General features: G+C 37.9%; 1 protein-coding gene across 1 annotated transcript in view; it reads left to right on the plus strand.

Annotated features, from left to right (window-relative positions):
- Nucleotides 1-19,867, plus strand: part of GALNT2 (polypeptide N-acetylgalactosaminyltransferase 2) — a 92,320-nt gene extending 72,453 nt beyond the window's left edge. The window contains exons 8-16 of the mRNA XM_082047840.1: nt 125-212; nt 3,887-3,974; nt 4,749-4,852; nt 7,906-8,032; nt 12,152-12,244; nt 12,441-12,524; nt 14,312-14,438; nt 17,975-18,094; nt 19,376-19,867. Of these exons, the coding sequence (XP_081903966.1) occupies nt 125-212; nt 3,887-3,974; nt 4,749-4,852; nt 7,906-8,032; nt 12,152-12,244; nt 12,441-12,524; nt 14,312-14,438; nt 17,975-18,094; nt 19,376-19,531 (987 nt within the window). The 3' untranslated portion in view covers nt 19,532-19,867. The remainder of the gene's footprint in view (nt 1-124; nt 213-3,886; nt 3,975-4,748; nt 4,853-7,905; nt 8,033-12,151; nt 12,245-12,440; nt 12,525-14,311; nt 14,439-17,974; nt 18,095-19,375) is intronic.
- Nucleotides 19,868-23,089: the final 3,222 nt, after the last annotated feature.

The following is a 23,089-nucleotide window of genomic DNA, read 5'->3' on the forward strand; positions in this document are numbered from 1 at the left end:
GTAAGGGGAGAGCTGTGGGAGATGTGCTCATGAAATCATGCTGAACTGATCAATATCTCATCCTACCTGCATCTTTATATATTGATTTCATTATTTCAATATTACTTTCTAATATTTATTTTAGGACAAGACCAGAGTTGTGTCTCCTATTATTGATGTAATTAATATGGACAACTTCCAGTATGTGGGGGCGTCAGCTGATTTAAAAGGCGGTATGTACCTGTACTGGAATACAAATTAAAAAAAAAAAAAAAAGCATCAAGAATCAAAGCTCATAATCACTGCAGTTGTGGAATGGGCAGTTAACATATGGTTCTTCCTGCTCATGGTTTAAGTTCTGTAGGTCAGTTGTTTCTAGGGTTGGATTTTAATTGGCCTTATTGTCTTTTGCTTTAAAACAGGTCATCTTGATTATTCTAATTCTTATAAGTTTGTGCTGCCTTTTACCTATGTGCAGTGCTCACTCCAATGTTTGTAGGACTGTGTACATGTCAGAAGCAGCTTATGGCCAGGGCTTATGATTCTCTTTTTAGATAAGACAGGCTTTAATTGCTCTCTAGCTTAAAAGCCCATCAGCAATGTAGTGCCTATGAGCTTTTTCAAGATGCTGGTTTGCTTAAAAAAAATTAAAATCTTCTGAATAAGCAGAAAGCTTTGGAATGTGTTTTAAAAATAAATGTTTGTTAGCCATGATCTGTAATTGTGAAGAAAGTATCATGTGACCTTGAAATTTGTGGTGTTTATACCTTTACAGTTACAAAATTTCCTGTTAAATTGAATTTAGAAATATTACAGTTTCACTGTGTCTAGCTAGTGTAAACCGTTGAGAGCAAATAGTAAAAAGACTTGTGAAACTCTCTCTGCCCCCAAGAAAAATCTTCCCCTTTTTTCACTGTAAGCAAGAATCTAGTATTTAAAATAGCTGTTCTTCTTCCTCCCCTCCCTTTTTTTGACTGAACTGTCTGCACAAAGATATAAAATGAGCCACAATACAGAAATTATGCAGTGCTGTTTCTGCAGCGTTTCAGCTTTTTCTGAATGGGCTTTCTTGAGCATGGAAGGAAAAACTAATTCCAAGCCTATTCTGTCAGTTACTAGTCTCTAACTGGCTTCCAAGTGTTGTTCCAGTAAACTAAAATAAAAGCAATATTTGCATAATGTCACATAGGGTGCAATTTCCAGTCAGTGATGTGGAGGTGAGAGATTCTATGTCCTTTTAATTAACATCCTGAAGTAACACCTACAGTGCATATATTCACAGTATGCTAATGTATAGGTCTGTGCTATTATCTGAGTGCCAGCTTTATTAAAACCTTAAGGCTTTTACCCAATCTATTCATTATGCCTCAAGCATGGAAATCTCTATACCATTATGTGGCTTTTATTGTTGCCTGCAGTAGGAGGAGGAGTTCTTTCACTGAAACCTTTGCTTGGTTCCTGCAAGGTTTGCACTCTTTAATTCTTCCCAAGTGAAGTGAAAGAAGATTGAGAGATCATTTCACTTGTTACTGCTTTATCTTTGGAACTATGTTTCCCTTTTTTTCTTTTTCTTAATTTTTAGTGCTCATTTTTTCCCCTTGTATGCAACAGAAATAGATGTTTTAATTTTTTTTAAAGTGCGTGGAACCTCTGTACTTCTGGCCTGAGGAGTGAGAAGCTGTTTTTTTTTTTTGTTTTTTAATATTAACAATAGAAATTTTGCACATACCAGTGTTTAAGGCCATTTGGGTGTCTCTTGAAACATGAATAATATATTTCTTTTCAGTTCCCAGAGGACAGATTACCATGTTAGAGGCACTACCACGTTTGATGTCATGGGACACTTTCGCTGGGCCAAGTCTAAACATGGAAAACCAAGCTATGCTTTCAACCTGAGATACAGTATCTGAAGCATGGAGGGTTGAGACAGCTGGGACAGCATTTGTGCCTGGTCTGTTTTGAAAGGACTTAATCACCCAAGACAAGCAACCTAGCAAATGCTACAAAGGTTTTAAAGGAGACAGGGCTAAAAAAATTCCCCAAGTCTAGCCAATACTAAATCCATGCACTTCGTGTTACAAATTTTTTGTTGAGGGGGGATTTGCAAAAGTGTTTATGCTGCCCTGAGAAACACTTTAATTTCTGGAATAAACTGTAGTTAACTGAGATCTAATAATTTAGAGTATGCCTATGATGCAGTTTACACTGGATAGAATTTCATAGTGGATATGCACTTGTGTTTAGAAAAACTCCTTTTACAGAATTACTGATATTATCTGATTGCAGATTTTTCCCAGAGTCAGTGAAAATGGAGACAGTTTTTATGGGTAGACAATTTATACACATGTTCAGAGTTTGTAACAGAGTGCTGTGTTCCAAAAGAGACCCCTTGTGTTCACTAGAGTATACGTAACTCTATCTGTACCGCTTCTGCCAGAGAACAGTAGTTTTTTTTCAAGTTCTCCCAGATGCAAGTAATTTTGCTGGGTATGTATGATGAAATGCGACTTTTTAACTGCATGGAAATACTGGAGCTCATTTTACTTTTCATGCTGGAGGCTTTATGGTACTATCGATTGTAGTCATTTTACGGTTTTGCTACTTGGAGTTTTGGAGTAGTTAAACAGTCTTTCATTTTTACAGTGCAACACTTCATGAAATACTTAACTGTGGAGAGAAAGAGTTGGCATGCATGCTGTAAAGACTGTTCAGGGTAATTTCTGTATTGTGCGTGATAAATGTCTTGTGAGTTAAAATGAAAACGGTTTAGTTTTCAACTCTCCACATCAATCATTAGTATGCACATTTACGGATACAGACAGTTTGTAGGACTGTACTTGTTGTCTGGCTACCTTCACTTTTCCCCCACTTCCCCACAAGGTAATTGCTTTATCTTTATGCTGGAGAAAGAAAACTATTGACATCTGTGCACCAGAAATCTGGAAATCATTCATTACATGACCTCATAGGATATAAATGTCTGGCAGCAGGCAGTCTGTATGAGGCTGGTTTGCTAGGTGTACTGGAAGAGGGAGATGGACCTTGTGTAGCTTTTTAATAGATGTTCATGCTCCTGGGCATAACCCATCTTAAAAAGGGTTATGAAAGTGTTTCCTATAGGAAGTTTGTCTTACACCAGCTGTGCATTGTTGCCTAAAGGTGGTGATTCAAATACTTGTTGGATAGAATATAGCTGTAGGTGACCTATTGGTCATTATTCTAGTGGTTGCTATGTGCTGCTGTGCTTAACTCACTGAAGGACCAGACCAGCTGTTGCTGTGTGTACACACATATAGGTACTTACATAAAGGAAGTAAGATTTTTGGCTCTGTAGCACTTGTCTCAGATTTAAATAAAGATGCACTTAGAAGTGTGTAGTGGGAAAGCAGGAATATAAATGAATGTTAGTAAGTGGGAGCTACATAACCTGTTGTGACCTTCACCATAGAGAGCTCCTGCTGATAAAGGAATATTAACTGCTGCATAAAGCCTGTGTAAACATATGTGATCAAGTTGAAATGCAGTTGTACAGTAAAAGACTTTTGGGAGCATTTGTAATGGTTGGAAGATCATCATATGGTGTTCTATTTGATGAAATGAGACATTGGATTAATATGAGGCTTTTGCTTTGTCACTTGCCGACTGGGTTTCTTACTATGTGCAGTAGATGGCAGCAAGAGAGATCAAAGCTATTTTGTATTAGATATTACTTTTTATTGTCCTGTCAACTTCTTTACCATTTATCTAGACTCCTACTTATTTGTTTTCTACACAGAAATTTGTACACATTTAAAACTTTTAATTTAAATTACAGTTCCCGGTATTTTCAGTCAACATTATGTTACTACAAGTCGCATGATGACCAGAGTCTTTTTAACGTCCTTTTCTAATATTTTTCTTCTTGAAGGCTTTGATTGGAACCTGGTGTTCAAGTGGGATTACATGACACCAGAGCAAAGAAGAGCACGGCAAGGAAATCCAGTTGCTCCCATAAAGTATGTCTGTACCACCACTTCTCCCTCTATTAGATTGTAGTTTGCAACTAAACAAAGCTAGAAATCATATTCTCTGACTCTGAAAGGGATCTTTACTATATCTTTCATTAATATTAAAACTTCATTATTGTGTAGCATTATGAGACTCTCAGAAATAAGTTGTATTTTAAAAAATACTTTAAAGCATGCTGGTAGATTATTTACCCTTTAAATGAAGCACAATCTGCTTTTTGTTAAGTTGGTACCTTTTGAGGGCTAAAACTACAGCATCAGTTTTAATGTTTTTATTACTGGTACAAATTGTGACCCTTTACATAAAGAGCATGTGAGCCAAATGGGGCTTTGGAAACTGCCTCAGAAGGTGGTTGTAGTGTTACCCTGTTTCTCTGAAAATAACATAGGGTCTTATATTAATTTTTGCTCCAAAGATGTTACTTTTTTACATGTATAGCTGCCTGGACACTATTTAAATTGACTTTTTTTGTGAACTGTAACTAGAGCTTCTTTTTGGAGTAGGGTTTATATTTCAAGCATCCTCAAAAATCCTGAGAAATCATGCTAGGGCTTATTTTCAGGGTAGGTCTTATTTTTGGGGAAACAGGGTATATGTGCCATAGAAAGTGTATGCACATAACATTTAAAGTGATAGATGCAAAATTAGTTGCATTTGAAAGTATTGCATTTTTTTCAGAGAGATATTAACCTTGAGATGCAAATAATAATTACCTCACAGTTTATGGTTCTGTAAGTATTTAATTTTTCTTGTCTGTTTAGGACACCCATGATAGCTGGTGGATTATTTGTGATGGACAAATCCTATTTTGAAGAACTAGGGAAGTATGACATGATGATGGATGTTTGGGGTGGAGAAAACTTAGGTATGTAAATTATTTACTTTTGGATGAGTCTTGAAAGAATGCAGGTTTCATCATTACACAAAATCAGGAAGACCATGACTCTGTGACCTAAAAGCAAAGAGGGTTAAAACTAGAGTTGAAACTTCACATGCATTATTAACAAAATCCAGATGATTTATTTCAATGAAAGAATTAAAGCAAGGTAGGATTTATGTGCTAAATATGGGAGAATAATAGTATTTGTTCATTAAGCAGTGAACTTTTTCATAATGGAAGTTGGGTGATAAAGAAATACAGGACGTAGACAGGAAATTGTTTTCAAACATGCTATTTTGTTTGAAAGTCACATACTCATCTAAAGTTATCGATTAAAATAATGTTTAAATGCTGCCAATTTAAGGTATGTTTTAATATGTTGCTGAAATTTAATCTTGAAAAGTGGAACACAGGAGTTCACGAGTTTAATGTTCTTACATACGTCTTAAGAAATCAATTAATACTTAGCTGACTGAAGAATAATCTGCTTCTTAACATTAATAATACAATACTGCCTGGCATCTAAACTTAGTGATTTTTTAAATTTTAAACCCTTATTTAGCACTATGAGATAATTATGGTTTAGAAGGCTTTTTTTTTTCTAGTTCCTTATTTTCAGATGTTTGAGTGGGATTTAGAGAAGGAGGAGGAGCAACTGAGAGAACTTGTGCTTTAGCCATTTCTTCTTTGACCTGGTGGTTAGTTCTGGCTTTAGTAGGTTTTTTTCTCTCTTTGCATTATAGTATTGTACAAAGTTTTTTCTCCAGTATACTTGTATTAAAACAAAAAAATATTTGGGAGGAGCAGAACTGTGACTTCTCAAGACTTCCATTCTGTCACTTAGTATTTTAGGGTAGAGATGCATCTCAGACATTCTAAGTAGTGTGTTTTAGGTCCAGTTCTTGAACTTGTAAAAACCCATGAGTATTTTGAGTCACTGAAATATGCACATGCATTAAGCATATGCTTGCCCCGCAAGGCAAAGTTTGCTCTATGAAGCACACTAAGTATGGAGACATGGTAACCAAATCATAGAATCACAGAATAATTTGGGTTGGAAGGAACTTTCAAAGGTCATCTAGTCCAACACCCTCTGATGAGCAGAGAGATTTTCATGTATATCAGGTTGCTCAGAGCCCTGTCCAGCGTGGCCTTGGATGTCTCCAGGGATGGGGCATCTACTACCTCTCTGGGCAACCTGGGCCAGTATTTACCACCCTCACTGTAAAAAAAATTCTTCCTTGTGTCTAACCTGAATCTCCCTCTTATAGTTTAAAACCATTACCCCTTGCCCTGTCGTAACATGCCCTTCTAAAAACTCTGTCCCCGTCTAATAGGCCCCTTTTAAGTACCGAAAAGCCACAATAAGGTCTCCCCAGAGCCTTCTCTTCTCCAAACTAAACAACCCCAACTCTCCCAGCCTGTCCTCACACGAGAGATGTTCCATCCCTCTGATCATCTTGGTGGCCTCTGGACCCTCTCTAACAGGTCTGTGTCTTTCCTGGACGCAGGACTCCAGGTCTCACCAGAGCAGAGGGGCAGAATCACCTCCCTTGATTTCTGGCCATGCTGCTTTTGATACAGCCCAGGATACAATTGGCCTTCTGGGCTGTGAGTGTACATTGCTGGTTGTGTCCAGTCTTTCATCCACTAGAACCCCAAGTCCTTATCTGCGGGGCTGCTCTCCTCCCTTCATCCCCTAACCTGTACTGGTAAAAATGTTTAACACTCCTGTAAGGAACTTAAAGGCTGGAAGAGACATCCTTGCAGTCCGGTGTCTGACCTTTCTATGCAACACATGAAGAAACCTCTTATGTATTTGAACAATTACTTTCTTTGCTTTTGTTTTCTCACTATTTTGGCTGTATATTGCTAAACTGTATTAATATTACAAGTTTTTTTTTTTTTTTTTTTTAGCGTTCTAGAGAGTATTTGATTACTACAGCAATACTTGCATTTGCTCTGAAAACCTCTTTTGCCACTAGAGCACTTAAATATCTGATTAGCTGCAAGCATGTACTTGAGTGACTTTTTTTTTTTTCTGAAAATTTAGCAACTGCTTTTATACTTTGACAGTTGAGGCCTTGATAGCAGGAAAGGACATAAGCAACAGCTCCTAAGCAACAGCTCCTCACTCAAGGTCTGAAGACAGCATGCGAAAAACTGTTTTTCTCCTGCTGCATTCTGTTTCCCTTTCTCCATGGGAAGGAGGAGATGAAGACTTTTCCTGTTCAGGGAGCAGAGAAAAGGCACCCCAAAGTCAGTCAGTACAGCAAACAGCTAATGATGTGTTCATACCTACCAGACTAACTGAAGATGAGTAAAAATCACATGGCATATGATTTAATTGGCAATAAATGACACATGCACAAAATAACAGAAATCTGTGATGTGCAGTTTAAAATTCAACATACATAGTTGTTGGGCCTCTTTATTCTCTAGCTTATCTCTGAATCAGTGGCTTGATGTTATGTTCAAAAAACCTGCTAGATGGACTTGCAGAATAATTCTATATGTTATATTTATGCTTTATACAACTTAGTATTTTTTCTTCAAGCATATACAGAGCAGCTGTTATATGAAGTTTTGTTCTTATGTTAGTATGGTCTCAACTTCACAAATTTCAAGATGGGCCTGCAGTATTTTACCTAAATTAACTAAGAGACAGCTCTTACCATGGTGCATTTTCATATTGTTGCTAAATTTGACGGTAACACATGCTTGTTTTGCAAAACGTGGATCAAGGTTTGTTCACTCTTGTCTTGAATTTGTAAACTCAAGTTCTCAGGATCTTTACAATACTTTCTGATAAATATAGGAGGATTGGAGTATAGTGGAGAACTGGGTGGACCATTACAAGGTTTGGGTCTAATTTGAAAACCTGTAATAAATGTTCTGATATGCCTTTGTTTATCCTAGAATTTCTCAGAAAGCTATCTTATTGATCTTAGCAATAATCACTAAAAGTCTTCCCTGTAAATTGTATACTACAAAATTACAGTATTTTTTGATGGTGGTCTTTCATGTTTTTATTTCAGAGATCTCATTCAGAGTTTGGCAATGTGGTGGGAGCCTAGAAATTATCCCTTGCAGCAGAGTGGGACACGTATTCCGCAAACAGCATCCTTACACATTTCCCGGTGGGAGTGGTACCGTGTTTGCAAGGTAACTGTTAAGCATTCTGCTAAATAGCAGTGGTTTGGATTTCTTCAAATGATCAGCAGGTGGCAGTAATTTCATTTTAAGGATCTTTGATTTGAAAATACCTTCAATGTTATCTAGCATGAAAAAAATATTAATTACAAGGAAATTAATGACTTGGAGGCAACTACACAGATTGAGGGAAGAACCTGAGAGTTTAAAAAGGGAAACTTCTAGTAGACACAGCCCAAGAATCTGGAAAAGAAGGAAATATTTAACTTGGCGTTCTATCAATTCTGAAAACTTTGTGTTTATTTTGTTGTAAAGAAGGCTTTATTTTCAGAACTATCTCATAAATCCTTATTTTATAGAAAGTTTCATCATTCACTAAGAGCCAGAATATGCTAAGGTACAAATATACTTTGCTTGCTTTTTGTTAATATATGATCAGTATGTGATATGCAAATAATTATGTGGAGTGATTCTGGCACTTGTGCCAGTCTGGCAAGTTCATTCTATATCATATTTGCCTTTCCTGTGCTATGTTTAAAATGCCTTTTCTATAGTCCTAAGAAACTGCGGTATTAAGAGCTTAGATAAACATGCCTGTCGATAAAATGTACAGCAGTAGCTGAAATACTGAGCTGTTTCCTTAGTTTCTCCTCTATAGAATGAAAATAGCAATTCTGATTTCATAGTGGATTTTAAGTGATATGGGTGAAAGGCATTGCATAAATATATGGTAGGTGTTTTGACCAAGGCTCTATCAGTTGTAGCTGAAGAATCACTGTAGGTTTTTGTTTAAAGAATTGGACTTGATACTCAGGGCTGAAGAAGTAAAAGTCTCAGCTAAGGGTTCTGTGAGCTAAGAGCTGCAAATAAAATTGTTTGTTCTTGAAGGAATATGAAGCCCAGACTCTGTTTGACATAAAGCAGTGCAGAGAGCGCAGATGTACTTGAATTCATGTTCTAAGCTGCTGATATATTTGGACTTGTGTTTCACCTTAGACTGAGGAACCTCCTTCTTCTTTTCCACATTGGTTATGCCACCAAGGTGACTCCGAAGAATTTAATAGTTTGATAAAATAAAGTCATTGTGCTGTCTTCCAGTAGTTATACTAGGGATTTTTGTGGTCCCCTGTTCTTTGGGATCTATATTTGATGCTACAGTGAAAAATGAATAATAGTACTTATGGGAAAACAAAAGGTACCAATGAAATATCCTCTCTTAATACATCATATCTTTATTCCAGTATTTATAGTTTACATCAGAAGGATAGAAAGATCTACCAGTTAAACTGTATTAATTATGTAGGCTTAGGACACGACTGGTTTAGTTTCATGGTAGGTTTTAAAATGACAATGTCATAACAAGAAGCATGGTTAATAAAAATAAATTGTGTAGTTTTTCCACTCCTCTGCTACTTTTCCGTCATTGGGCTGTTCTCAATATGCTGCTTTTCTTACGTAAATAGGTGCTTAAACATAATGCAGCTGAAAAGTAGGAAGGAACGGAAAAAGGTGTGGCTGTATGTGTGCAAGGATACAGCAGACATCAGAAGTGCATCATCTTAGCAGGGGCTTAGGATTCTGTGTTCATACTGGAATTACAGGTTTTGAATTTTGTTGTGAAGTCAAATCATCATTGTGATTTGATCATTTACATGTCCTGACAATTAATAGGACAGGTTTTTTAAAGTCACATTGTCTTTTCCGGTCATTTGTGTTCAAAATAAGTTTGAAAAGAGATCCAATGTGTACTTGAGTGGTGAGGATAGCTGAAGCCTGCAAACTACTGATGTCTTGGGTACTTAGATCCCTTTCTAGATTTACCTTTCTCTGCAAGTGGTTAATGACCTGTGACCTTAGCTGTCCAGATGTCTCAAATTCTGAAATGCCATTAACATTCTATGTTTCATTGAAATTATTTTTGAATTGACCTAGAAAAGTTGCATATCACTTGAAAGCAGGCTTGACAAGTTGCCATATGTTTGACGTTTCCTCCTCAGTCAGCTTTCTTGGGTGTCAAACCAATATAACAGAATGCCTTAATATCCATTTGAGCAACGACAGAATGAGGAACCTGAGGTAATGGGATACCTTGTAATACAGGTATTATATATGTAGGACCACGGTGCCAAGAAATGTGGTGCCTGGGATCTGTGCTGGTCTTGCAGTCAGGACTTGTTTAGCTTATAGCATCATCTCTCCAGTGACTGTGTGCAGTTTGTTTTGGAGTGCTCTGGGTAAGCACCCTGGTTTCAGCTGACTAGGCAGTATGCACTGCTTTTTGGCAGCCAAACAAATTGGTGGCTCTGGATGAGAGACTTGGAGTCCTGTTTCAGGAGAGGGTAGGCCACATCCTGGCTGTGTGGCGTGGGCAGAGACAGCTTGTGTCTGGCAGGATTTGTTAGACCAGTGCACATGGCCTTAATATACCACTTCAGACAAACTGATAAACCTTGCAGACCTTCATCTGCTCCATGCAAAGCTGCCTCTGATCACTCACTGATGGGTTTCATTAGCTGTAACTCAGCATTAAGTGCTGGGTGTACCATGTTCCTCAGTTCCATGCCTTCTTGAGGGTTTTATTAGTTTAGGAGTTTCTCAGCATCTATATAGTTTCTGTGTATATATATATATATATATATATATCTCCTGTCGCATTCATCCTGACCTGTTCTTCCTCAAGGATGGGGAAGCATGATGCAGGAATGGATTCTGGCCTTGAAAGTGCCTTTGGAGTCATTAAATTCGGGCAAACTGAACATCTCCTCTCCAACCACCAAAACCTGTTTGGCCTGTGGGCAGCCAAGCTGGTTGCTGAGCAACGAGGGCAGGTGCTGGGTGGCTGCCTGACACTCACACGGGCCTGAGGGGCTGCAGGCGAAGATAAACTCAGGCAGCTTTCTGATCTGGATTGATTGGGATGTTGCTTACAGATAATTTAAAGGAATCTTTGCAAGGAAAAATCAGTCCTCAAACAAAAAAAACTAATGAGCTCTGCCTCGTGTTGTTTTTTTTTTCTTCCCCACATCCTTCCTTCTCAGTGACCTGCGAGAAGAACTCACTTTATCTTGACTATTTTTTGTCTTTTGAATAGGCAAATCCAGTTAAGTTATTGGCTTCACTTAGTTTGCTCCACTTGCTTTAGATGAATTTACTGCCAAATGTAAAATAAGCTTCAGAGCATGGCAGTTGCAAGTGAAATAAAACTTAATTTTCTAAGCCTAAAATTACAATAGAAGTAAATGAGTTTTACATGGAAGCCAGGGGATGGAAAAAGGCTTTACCCTCTTGCAGTCCAGAAGGAGACTTAAAGACACCAATTACATAAATACAGGAATTTTAGTTAGAGATATGTTTGATTAGAAGTAAAGAATTTGGGTTAGTGTTTTTCACATTTATTGCGGTAATTAATCTCTCAGATTTTAAAGCATTAAAAATATTTTCTGATTACTGGTTCTCCTCTGTTACCTCAGCTGTAGCAGACTTGCTTGGTTCGTAGCCTTAAATGTCATGACAGCTTATGTCTTTTTGGAACTTTCAGTGCCCTGTTGGTAGGGATATGAAAGACTGAAAATACAACTTACCTATGTTAGCATATCTGTTTTCAGAAAGGTAAAAGACATTCTTAAATATTGCCAATTGTTGAGACTTTTATGTTTCCAATTAGCTTGCTTATCCAGGTTGAATACTCACTGAATTTGGCTTCTCTCAACTGACTCTTATTAAAAAAAAAAGACAACAAAAAGCCATGAAAACCCAACCAACTAAACAAAATAAAGCAAAAAAACAACCAGCCAAACAGAAACAAACACAAAGGACAACAACAAACCAACCAACAACAACAAAAAACAACGAACAAGCAAACAAACCCCACAGTAATACTGAATAATTTCCATTAAGTTTGCAGAAAGAACTCCAAGATGTGTATTAAATTCTGGATGAAAACCTGAAGCAGTGATGAGTGTGGAAAAAGACATGACTGAAATCAATGCTTTAGCAGGGAATCTTCTGCCTGGCTTGAGGCAGCTGATTGTGTAGTACTAGGAAGGATTACAATCATCCCAAGGGTAAATGACATGGTTTAATTGCAGCTAGTTAAAATATAACCTATGTATTTCATATGATTGTCTCTAGAAATACACGCAGGGCGGCAGAAGTCTGGATGGATGAGTATAAAAATTTCTATTACGCAGCAGTGCCTTCAGCCAGGAATGTACCTTATGGCAAGTAAGTCGCAAGTGCTTCTTTGCCCTATTCATTTATTCTTCATGAGACAGCACCTCCCAAGGTGATAGTAGTGCTAGCTCTCATGTTATGCCTTGAATATACAGTTCTACTGTTCTTGATTTTTCTGTGTATTCTTTAACATGTATGAAGACAGCAGCCTGACTTTAAAAACGACTCCTTTTTTTTTCTCCTCTAGTATTCAGAGCCGAATGGAACTCAGAAAGAGACTTAGCTGCAAACCCTTCAAGTGGTATCTTGAAAATGTTTATCCTGAGTTACGGTGAGTTTTAGCTGGGTCAGAGATAGTGTGGAGTTCTCTTTTTTGCCCTCCCCAGAAATCATTGAGTTTTTTTCTCCTTTCTTGGATGTAAATGATATTTTTAAATTTAGTTGTGAAAGCAATGCCTCACGTGTGCTTATTTGCTTTTGTTTTTTGTTAGCTCTGTTCCTAAACAGCCATTTTTCCCTAGTAAGCTGCTTTTTCTGCTTACTGCAACTGCAGCAGCAGAAATTTTAGAAAAGAGGGTCCAAAGGACCCAACTCATCTGAGCCTGAAGTTAGTCTCCTACACAAGCTGTTTGCTCAGAAGTGCACTGCTCTGTATCCTGTTGTCATCCCTTCAAAGCTTTTGTCTTCATCTGAGCACACGCCTGGTCGAGTGAAGGGACTGAATCTCAGCACACTCCAAGTACCAGGAGGCAGCAGACCAGAGGCTCTTGTGTTTGGTAGACAAGAGTAGATGCCAAAGACTCTTAAGATGCGGAGTTTTCTGCTCTTTCTGTCTCTTGTTCCCTGTCACTGCATAGTCATTAACTTCTGGGGGGTATGAGAAGGAGGAAATGAGGGGTAACATTGCTAACAGTTTCTGTAACATGAACGCATTGTAGCTAATGAAAAATCCTCAAAGAGAAACACTTTTTGAAAGGATAAAAAGGGTTTTTTTCAATAACCTGTTAGTAAGTATGTTTGTCAGATCTGAGTCTATAAACTAGTTTGTCTGCCTGTCAACCTGATATTGGTAGCGTGATGGAAAGATACGGCTTATAAGAATATATATATATTTTTTTTTTCCTTGGGGGCACTTCATGTCAGTAGAATCAGGTAACTGCTAGTGGCATACAGGCTGGAATGCAAAAGCACCAGCCATTACAGCCATAGTGAAACATGTACGGAAATACACATACTAAAGAGTCTCATAAACCATGATGATGCTGAGGAAGTTATTCTTTATTTTCTCTTAAAAGTGTCAGAGGATATTTATTTTTGCTTAATTTGTCAGAAAAAATGTCTTGCAGGCTCTCCTGGAAAATGTACTGCCATAAGCATTACTTCAATGTAATGTCATCTTACTCTGTATTCTCTCATGTGCTCATTCTGCTGGGTTGAATTATTATACTCACATTATAGTCAGAAGTTTTAAAAGGAAGTAATGTGTACTTGCTTTACTCTTTGGCATGAACTCATAGACTGTACCTCACAACTGTACTTTGTTGAATGGCTTTGCCTAGCTGTTTCTATACTGTATCAGTGTACTTTATGTGCAACCATTAGAAAATAGGTATCAGCAAAACACTGAGATATAGATATATATATAATTTTTTTTTAAATTCCTAACCCTTTTACTAACACCTCAGTAAAAACAGTCTGGGAAAAATGTATAATGTCATATTTCTGCCACAAACTAGCTTGACTGATGAAGAGGGTTTGATGGCTTTAACTGATAGCATTAAGCTTGAGTGACCTTAAATTATGATGTTAAGTCGTCTTTAATTTGCTTTTTGTGCTGAGTTTGTATGTTCATCTTCATTCTCTGGTACAAGTGTATTTCTATTCTGTCCTAAGCTTGCAAATTTACTCATGTTTGATCAGTTCATGATCAGATAATTGCCTTCTCTCCTCAGAAGATGATTGAGATTTCCAGATAGTAGTCATCACTCATCTTAAATCTGTCATTTTAAAAATACTCTGAGTAAAGACAAGGAGATAAGAAAGAAAAGGGGAGGAAAAAAAAAAAAAAAAAAGAAATAAAGAAACTGAATTAAGCAGATATTTCTGGTTTTATTTTAGGGTACCTGATCATCAAGATATAGCTTTTGGGGCTTTGCAGCAGGGTACCAATTGCCTTGACACTTTGGGCCATTTTGCAGATGGTGTTGTTGGAGTTTATGAATGTCATAATGCTGGTGGAAACCAGGTCTGTATGCCATTTTTTTTCCCACAGTATGTGATCTTTAAAAAAAAAAAAAAAAAAAAAAAATTAAAAAGTGAAACTTTTTAACTCGAGCAGGTATTGTGTACTGGTGATAGGAAGATGAACACAAATCAGCAGGTCTGTTATTATAACAAATTAGCTAAATAACTTCTCCCTCAAACATAATTTTGCATTTTCAAGATTGGAATCTGACCCAAGAGATTAATTCAGCGTGCATCAGATTATCCCCTTCCTTTGTGTCTTTTAATATTTGCTTTTATACTAGAGGCCCGTAACTTTCTTCCCATGAGTCTTTTTCCAGTGAATTAGTGTGTCTGATTTTTTTGGAGGGGTTATTTTCATCTAAGAAAAGGGTTGTATAAAGCATATGCTATAAGGTCAGCAAAACAGAAGAATGCTTTCCTATGATGCCTTATTAGTAATTTCCAGTTTGCAGTAGTAGAGTATAAAAAGAAAAATCTGTCTTAAATCCCTGTTTGGCTCTTCTAGAAAACAGAGGTGCTTAAATGTCGTCATCTATTCATTCACAATAAAGGGAGTGTTTCAACAAATCCTGTATAATCCTATTCTTAAATGAGTTAAATCTGCAAATGAGAGCATAAATTATTTCAAAGCATCTATTTATGCAGTTGTGATGCAGTTATCATTCACAGAATATAGGCATAGGTGCTCATTGTTTTGTGTGCTGCTTTGTCACTAAATTATTTCCAGAATCAACCTGACTATAAATCAAATGTAAGATTTGACAGATGGTGTGAACTGTGGGGTTGTCATATGCAGGGGCAGAAGTTGGACTTGATGGATCCTTCCAACTCAGGACATTCTATGATTAATGCTTCAAGTACCTCTGTTAAAACAGAGGGCTGGCCAATTACAAATCTGCTGTTGAATGAGTATCAGAATTTTGCTCGATCTGCTTAAAATTAAAAGGGGAAAACCCAAAAATTGGACAAAGTATAAAATTAAGAAGTTACTGTCTGAAAGATGAATCATGTTGATTTGAATGCATTGACATTATATATGTGATATATACCTCTCTTCCCTATCATTAAAGAGAATGTATCTGGGGAGGCTTTTTCTATTACCTTTATGAAACTACGCTCCTTTTCCGAACACCATGAGCAGAATTTGTATTGAGTTGGAGGGAATGACCAACATGGGAGAAGAGGGGATAGGAAGCAAACCAGAGTCTTTATATCTTTGCTATCTGTTTTTCACCTGTTCTTATCAAGGGGGCTGGGGGAAGTTGGGATTAAGAGTACTCAGATGTAGGCTGTGGAGACGATTTCCTATAATTTGAAGAGCATACCCTGGGTTATGCTCAGCACAACTTAAATCCCATTTTGACTTAAATTTCACCTTTTATGTTTTTGCCCCCTGCCTCCCCTCACAAGCTTGTAGAATTCAGTGACTGAAAAGACAGATGTGCACCTATAACAGGCTGAAGAAATTGTGATATGTTTGACAATTATGTACAAATATGTAAGGTTCTGATAAGGAGCTAAAGGTAAAGGCAAATGCATGTAGGTGCAAGGGGAAGGTTTCAAGTTAGTGGTGTTCTACTAACTTTATATTTTTGATTTATGACACAGGTTTTTTCATATGTCCTGATTTTAAATTGTTACATAGAGTTATCCTATTTCCAGCTTGTGCCATGAGCACATACACTGCTTGCAGTTTTACTTCTGGTATAGTGGAACTTGCTCGTCTCCATTATAGCTGGTCAGAGTTCCTGATCACTGGAGGCACATTGGTTTTCATACCATGCAGGTCCCTCATGTAGATGTCTCCAGCAGCAGACCTGGGAGCTCTTGTGAAGCAGTACCTTTGGCTTTTTGGTGTGCTAATTTCTTGCCTGATTTCTGCTGTGTCTGGGGCTGTTGCAGCCTTTTGATGGAAGGGTGAAAATGTATAAAGCAATATTTTAAAGGCTCTAACTTGCCCTGACTTCAGGGTTCTCAAACACAAGTTTTACCACTTCCCTGGTGGTATTTTCAACTGTCTCTGTTCAGTATAAATCTTATAAGGGGGTCATCTGTTTCAGGGGCATTTGTGATTCCTGATCAGCTCTGAAAATAACTTACCTAATTCCTTACGTTATTAAAAGTAACTATTAATGATTCTTGTTGACATCTTATGAACTGGACAGAATGGAGAAGGCAAGTAATTTTGATCTGAGATTAACATATTGATAGTTGAAAGGAAAATTTTTCATCTTAAGGGTTTGGGAGGCTAATAAAGGGATACGGAGTTGTCCTGCCTCTGCTTTGTTTTACATAATGTCGTTATTCATCTAATAGCTTGCTACCTGTATAACAGTGATCAAGTTTAAGTGCATGGGTTAGAAGTTCTGATTGTTTCATGTGGATCTGTTCTCAAAGGAATTTAATAATTGTTAAGTTTGCTGAGTTTAAAAGTGGTTATTCAAGACAAAAATTTGGTTATTATGGTATCAGAAAATAATTTAAAAAAATGGGGAGAGTGTTATTAGCCATTTAATTTCTTTCTGAAACACTGCTTGCAAAATAACATTTAAATGTGGCCAGGCTTTGGCCTGTGTATCTAGGGTTTTGTATTATACAGCTCCAAGTCCTCTTTAGTTGCTGGAGAAAAGCTAATCGTGCCATTTTAAGTCATGACAAGCATGATTTGGGTGATTAGTGTGGCTTTAGTTGATAGATTAGCTTCCTTCCTAAAGGATAATTAGACAAATGAAGAGCAATCTGGATTCCAGAGGCCATACTCTGGGGAGAAAGGCACGGAGAGAATCTGAACATCAGCACAAGATCAGGCCCCACATAGGACACTGAGATCAAACAAGCTGAGCAGCAGAACATACAGAATGGGGTTTTCTTTGCTCCCCAACTAAAAATTGCATATTTAAAGGAAATTCTGTTGTACGTCATGCCCTGGATAGGAAGTAATGTGCTCTCGCTGCCCCCCTGAGTTTGGCCTTCTTGTGTATTACTTTCTGGTGGTCTCTATCATATTAAGAACTACTGTTGCCTTGCTGTGGTACACGTGCTTTGGTTAGTGTGTGGGTAGGGTGGCCAGTGATGATGCAGACCGAGGTTTTAGGGTTTTTATATATATATATATATATATATATATATATATAATGTATAAATATATATTTTACATTTATATATAAATCTTTCCTACATAGTAGATATGGGGGGGGAGGGTGTAACACACACATACAGAGGTAAAAATACAACTGGACAAATACTTTAAACCTGACGACGTGTGAGTACATGCTGTACTTCCATAAAGCCGGCAGAGGGAGCAAACAGCCAGCCCAGTCCTGAGCACACTTGGGGATACTGAAGCAATTAGAATTGCTCTGTTTGAAAATGACTTTTCTCTCCTGCTCTAAGGGAAGCAATGAACTGTTCTAATGCTCATACATACTATTGACAGGATTTTAACCTGTGCTTTATATGCAGAGATAGCTTGTGTACCTTCTGCATATGTTAGTATACACAATTTTGTACACTTTTTCTTCTTCATTTTTCTAGGAATGGGCCTTAACAAAGGACAAGTCAGTGAAACATATGGATTTGTGCCTTACTGTTGTGGACAGAGCACCTGGTTCACTAATAAAACTTCAGGGCTGTAGGGAAAATGACAGCAGACAGGTCAGTATGACGTGAGTGCATATGAATGCAAAGCAAGGACTGGAAATGGGAGTGCAGGAACCTGCACTGGCAATCTCATCTTCTGTCTGTTCTGCTCTTCATTCTGTCTCGCTGTTGTTTGTGTGTGTGAAATCAGGCTGTGTGACATCCAGGCAGAGCAGCAGGAATGAGCTTGTGTACCGAGCTTTTCACAGACCAGCAGCAATCTTTTATGAACATAGAGAGTTTTTACCACAACAGTGGCCTTATGTAAAGGTTTCGTCCAACAGCATTGATGTGTAACAGTCTTCAACTGCTATGTCTGTTTTCTGAAATAGAATATATGTTCCACAATGTATTTTTGAAAGGTCTTATTCAGTGAAGTTTGAAGATTATGCAGACTGTGTCTCAGAAGAGTGTGGTTTGGCTTTCCTGTTTTCAGCTGTGACCTGTTCATAACAGCACAGGACTCCTTCAGTTCATTTTTATTAATGCAGCATTGCAACTTCATCTATTTCCTATGCCTGAGGAAAATCACATTTGCAGAGTCATACCCTCTTTTTGATCTAGTCGTATAACAATTCATTTCTTTCTGCTAAGTCATCAGTTCAGATTGGCTGCCAGCTTCCTTGCTTTTCTACCTTGGTTTTTGCAGACAGAAAGCTAAAATGCTGTTCCTTGATGAAGGAAGAATATTCTTGCCACTTTTCAGAAAAGGCAACTAAGGAAGCAAGATTTTCTTGATAAGGTTTAAAAGCACAGTATGTTGGAAATAAAACAGAAAAAACTTTTTTTAACATACTGTATTTGGGATTTAGCCTATGCTTGGCATCACCTTGAGCTTCTGACAGCACGGATCGACTGCCTGTCTTCTGTGTAGTTGAAAGGTGTCTGACAGATTTCTGGATTTCTGTAAAGTTGTCTTTAGTAATTGTGCTACTTGATTCTCTACATTCGGAATTGTAGTGTTATGTGGACGGGTTTTGTGTTTGTTTTCTTTTTTTCTTCAGACCGAAGGTTTCACACAGGTAATGTGGTGTGACAGCATATTTGAGAAGTGCTGAAGTAGAAGAAAATGATTTGTTGTCTTCTGTATTTATTGCAGAGTGTTAGTTGAACGAACTGTTGTTTTGGCAAGGCTTGCCATAACCACAAGGATCACCTAAACTGCATACTGTTACTGCAGTTTTCACAGCTTTCCCAAGCATGAGCCAGGGAAGCTTATGGAGGCTTCAAAGGACAGGACGCAGAACTCGCCCTTTCCCTGCTTTTCCAGCTCAATAACTGTATTTTCTCTTGCAGAAATGGGAACAAATTGAAAGCAATTCTAAACTGAGGCACGTTGGCAGCAACCTTTGTCTAGACAGCCGAAACGCCAAGAATGGTGGTCTCACCGTTGAGATCTGCAGTCCTTCTTTGTCACAGCAGTGGAAATTCACACTTAATCTGCAGCAGTAGAAGGACTTAAAAGCGAAACGCTGTTTCAATTCATAGACGTTGGGCAAAGTTTTGATTGAATTACTGATGTATTTCTTAAAACTTTCCACGGAACTTATATACCTCAGTATTCCACCTTTATCTGAAAGTAGGAGAGTGCTGAAGCAGACACCAAGGATCCAGGGGGCTTGGAGCACTGCAAAGGTGTCACTGAACATGACTGCAGCACAATTCCTTCTTGGTGTGAAGACTTCAACAATTCCTTTCTGTCTTCAGTTATGTACTTGCACAGCAGATAATTAACTCTAGGAACAACTGATGTATGATAAAAAAAGGATCTGAAGAAACACCTGTGGGGAACAGTGTGGGAGGGAGGGTGGGAAAAATTACTAGGAGGTGGTCATTTGAAAAATCCATTTGCATAGAAGTCATGGTTTGTCATCTCCAGAAACACAAGTGTCATTTTGAAAGGTTTTTTTTTTTCTCCTGTGTGTACTTGGTAATTTGAATATGAACTTTTCTATGATGGACTATAAATATAAATATATAAAAGTATATATATTGTCAGCTCCCAACAATTTGTATGAGTTTTCATCACCCTATAATTATCAATGAAGTGATCAACATATGTATAACCAGAAACTGGAGGTGAGTGAAGCTTTATGAAGGTGCAGATTTTGTGCTGCTGAGTATGATGTCCGTGCTAACACTGGATGCTTTTGCTTTGCAAACTGGATCTACTTCTTATCACTTTACCCTCACTGGAGATCATGAAGCTCAGGAGGAGAAAGAAAATAGCAGAAAAAGGCAATGCATCTGCACAGGTGATTGCTCGGATTGTTTATTCCAACTTGGAAATTCATTACATGTGCTCTGGATAACATTAAACTTGTACTTTATATTTGTGTTGATCATTTCTGTAGTACTTTGTCTTGAAAATACTTCCTCCTTTGTTACAAAATTATAGAAACAATGCAGATCTTTCATGCAGTTGTGTGGGTTCAGCACAGCTTTATTCTGGGCCCTAATGAAAAGAAGTTGTCTTAAACTCCCCTTTTGAGTTGTAGAAGTAAGACAAAATACTAATGTCACTGTTGACAGTACAAGATCTGAGTTTTGACTTGCAAGGATGAGCAGCTATGTAATATCTCTGAATTGCACTTGCTTAATTTATAGACCTACTACTGGGGAATTCTGTTTTGTTTCTGTAAATGGAGCTTTTGAATGGTTTCAGGCTTGGCTCTGGGAATCAGCCTGGATACCAGCAGACCCTATGTGTTTTTAATCTGAGAACCAGTGCATTTTGCAGCTTCAGTCCAGCTGAAGTCATTTTTGTATTTAAATAGGAGTGTCGAAGTTAAATCCAACTTTGACCTGTTCTTTCTTATGTTTGCATAGACTATATACTTTTCTTTATTAAAAGCAAATGCTTCAATGAGCTTTTAAAATGAAAAGGTAAATAAGTACTAAAAAGCGAGATAGCATGGACAAAAATTAGTGCAGACATGCAGTGCCAGGATGTGGTTTTTGTAAGATGATAGATCTCGGAAAAATGTAACAGTTGATCCTAAGGAGATGAAAAACATCTGCTGTACTGCAGTATACTGGTACCCTCTTTCCTTGTTCCTGGAAGTAGAGTAGTTCCTGACTTTTCAGTTTCTGTTGGCTGCATCTCGGTGTTAGGTGTACAAGTGGTACTCTTCTGGGCAAGATGGCTTTAACTGTGCCAGTTAATATGCCTGTGAATACCTTGTGTGTCTGAAGCCAACTTGCAAGTACCTGTGTACTTTTTGGATGGGGGCATTAATTCCAGTTTCTCCTACCCATCATGTGACTTTTTAAATGAATAATTAACACTTTTTTTCTTCTTCACAATCCATTTGCTCCACAACTTGCCTGTTTTAGAGGCCATACAGTGGATAAATTATTTTTCAGCTTTTATTCTCCCCCTATCTATAGACTTCTAACCTAGCTCAGACCTTGAAGAACGTGATTCATAAACATAGCAGTAGATTTCTTCATATTCTTGAAAAATGAACACTGAAGTAAGGGCTCAGCAGCAAGTCAGTTGTTTGAGGTTTTGAGAAACAGAAATTAAAAGAAAAATCTCAACCAGTCAGCTTCTAACTGTGGAGGTATTTGCAACTTTGATAGTAAGGGTAGTACTAAGTGAAATCAGCAGTTGCAACTCTGAATATTGACCTGCCTTTTATCTCTGAATCAGAATTGCTAGTAAAAAATCCATATTTCTCCTCTTATGTCTTTAATGTCAACTGCCATCATATAACATAGGAATAGTTTCACTAATTCCCCATGGATACTGTGCATAGGGGGTTGAATATAGGAGCTGTATGTTGCTTTTCTTTGAAAGAACAGACAAGAAGTGGTATCCTTTTGTTATGTTTACATGACAGTGTGCCAAAGTTACTTACTGTGATCTTAGGGGTTTTTAATGTTCAAGAAATTCGCCCATTTGAAAGATAAAGTAAGAGCCCTTGAAGCAAGTTGTGATGGAGTCTCCTGAGAACTTTTCTTACCATCTTCAGAGCAAGAATGGTGATACTGTTTGTTTTGCAGATTTTCAAAACATAGTTTGGAAACTGTTTTTTCAGTTGGTTTGAAAAGTCTGCTGTACAGAGCTTGTACTTTGTTCATTTTATAGATGGAAACCATCCTTGAAAAATTGTTTAACTTAAATAAAGAAGAATGCTTTATAGATAAACGTGTGGTGCTTAATATAATGGAGAAAAAACAAGAAGTCTGCCTGGAGCTTGTAGATTGAAGTAGTTTTCAAATGCTTCAGTTGACTTGGTTGTTTCATAAAGTTCCTGTTCTAAAAGTGTGTTTATGTGGGTGTGTATTTGCATTTATGAAAAGAGAATTTGTATTTGAATTAGTATGGTAACTTTGAGGAAATTGTGTTATTTTGGAAGCTGCTTTACCTTGAGGAGTGACTTAACACTGACAATATACTGCCAAGGCAGCCTCCTTCCTGCCCCATCAGGCCAGATCTTCTTGAGGCTTCCACTGTTCCTCTGCCAGAGACCACCGTGCTGAGCAGGGCAGGGGCTCCTGCAGCCTGGAAGGACTCAGAGATGATGGGGGTGCCTGTCCTCATCTGCTCATGTTGTATCTCTGCTCTGTATTGTGCAGGGTAGTACTTCAGATGTCTGAGGTGCACTTGAAGCTACATCTTAAATACTCCATATTTAAAACATAAAAAGACTCTCTAACAAGAAGAAAGGTGTCTGGGGAGTCAAACACTTCATGGGTCTAGTTTAGAGAGCTTGCAAATGAACTTGCACTGGCACAGCTGGGGAAGGAGCAAATCCTCCCCCGTGGGTGATGAGCAGCTCTGAAACTGTGCAATCTGTCCATGCAGCTGCAGTTGGGGCATGGGGCTCGATGGCAGCATCACCTGCCACAGGAGATGGTACGATGCTCTCCAGGAGGGTGAAGGGGAAGGAGAATTAATGAAGTAAAAAAAAACCCACAACAATCTGTTGTCTGATGTTTTGTCCAGCTTCAGAATTGCCTCAAGTCAGTTCTTGGGGCACATCCTCCTCTCCCACTCTCCGT

This window comes from Streptopelia decaocto (assembly GCF_964273445.1).
Source record: "Streptopelia decaocto genome assembly, chromosome: 3".
Classification (NCBI taxonomy): Eukaryota; Metazoa; Chordata; class Aves; order Columbiformes; family Columbidae; genus Streptopelia; species Streptopelia decaocto.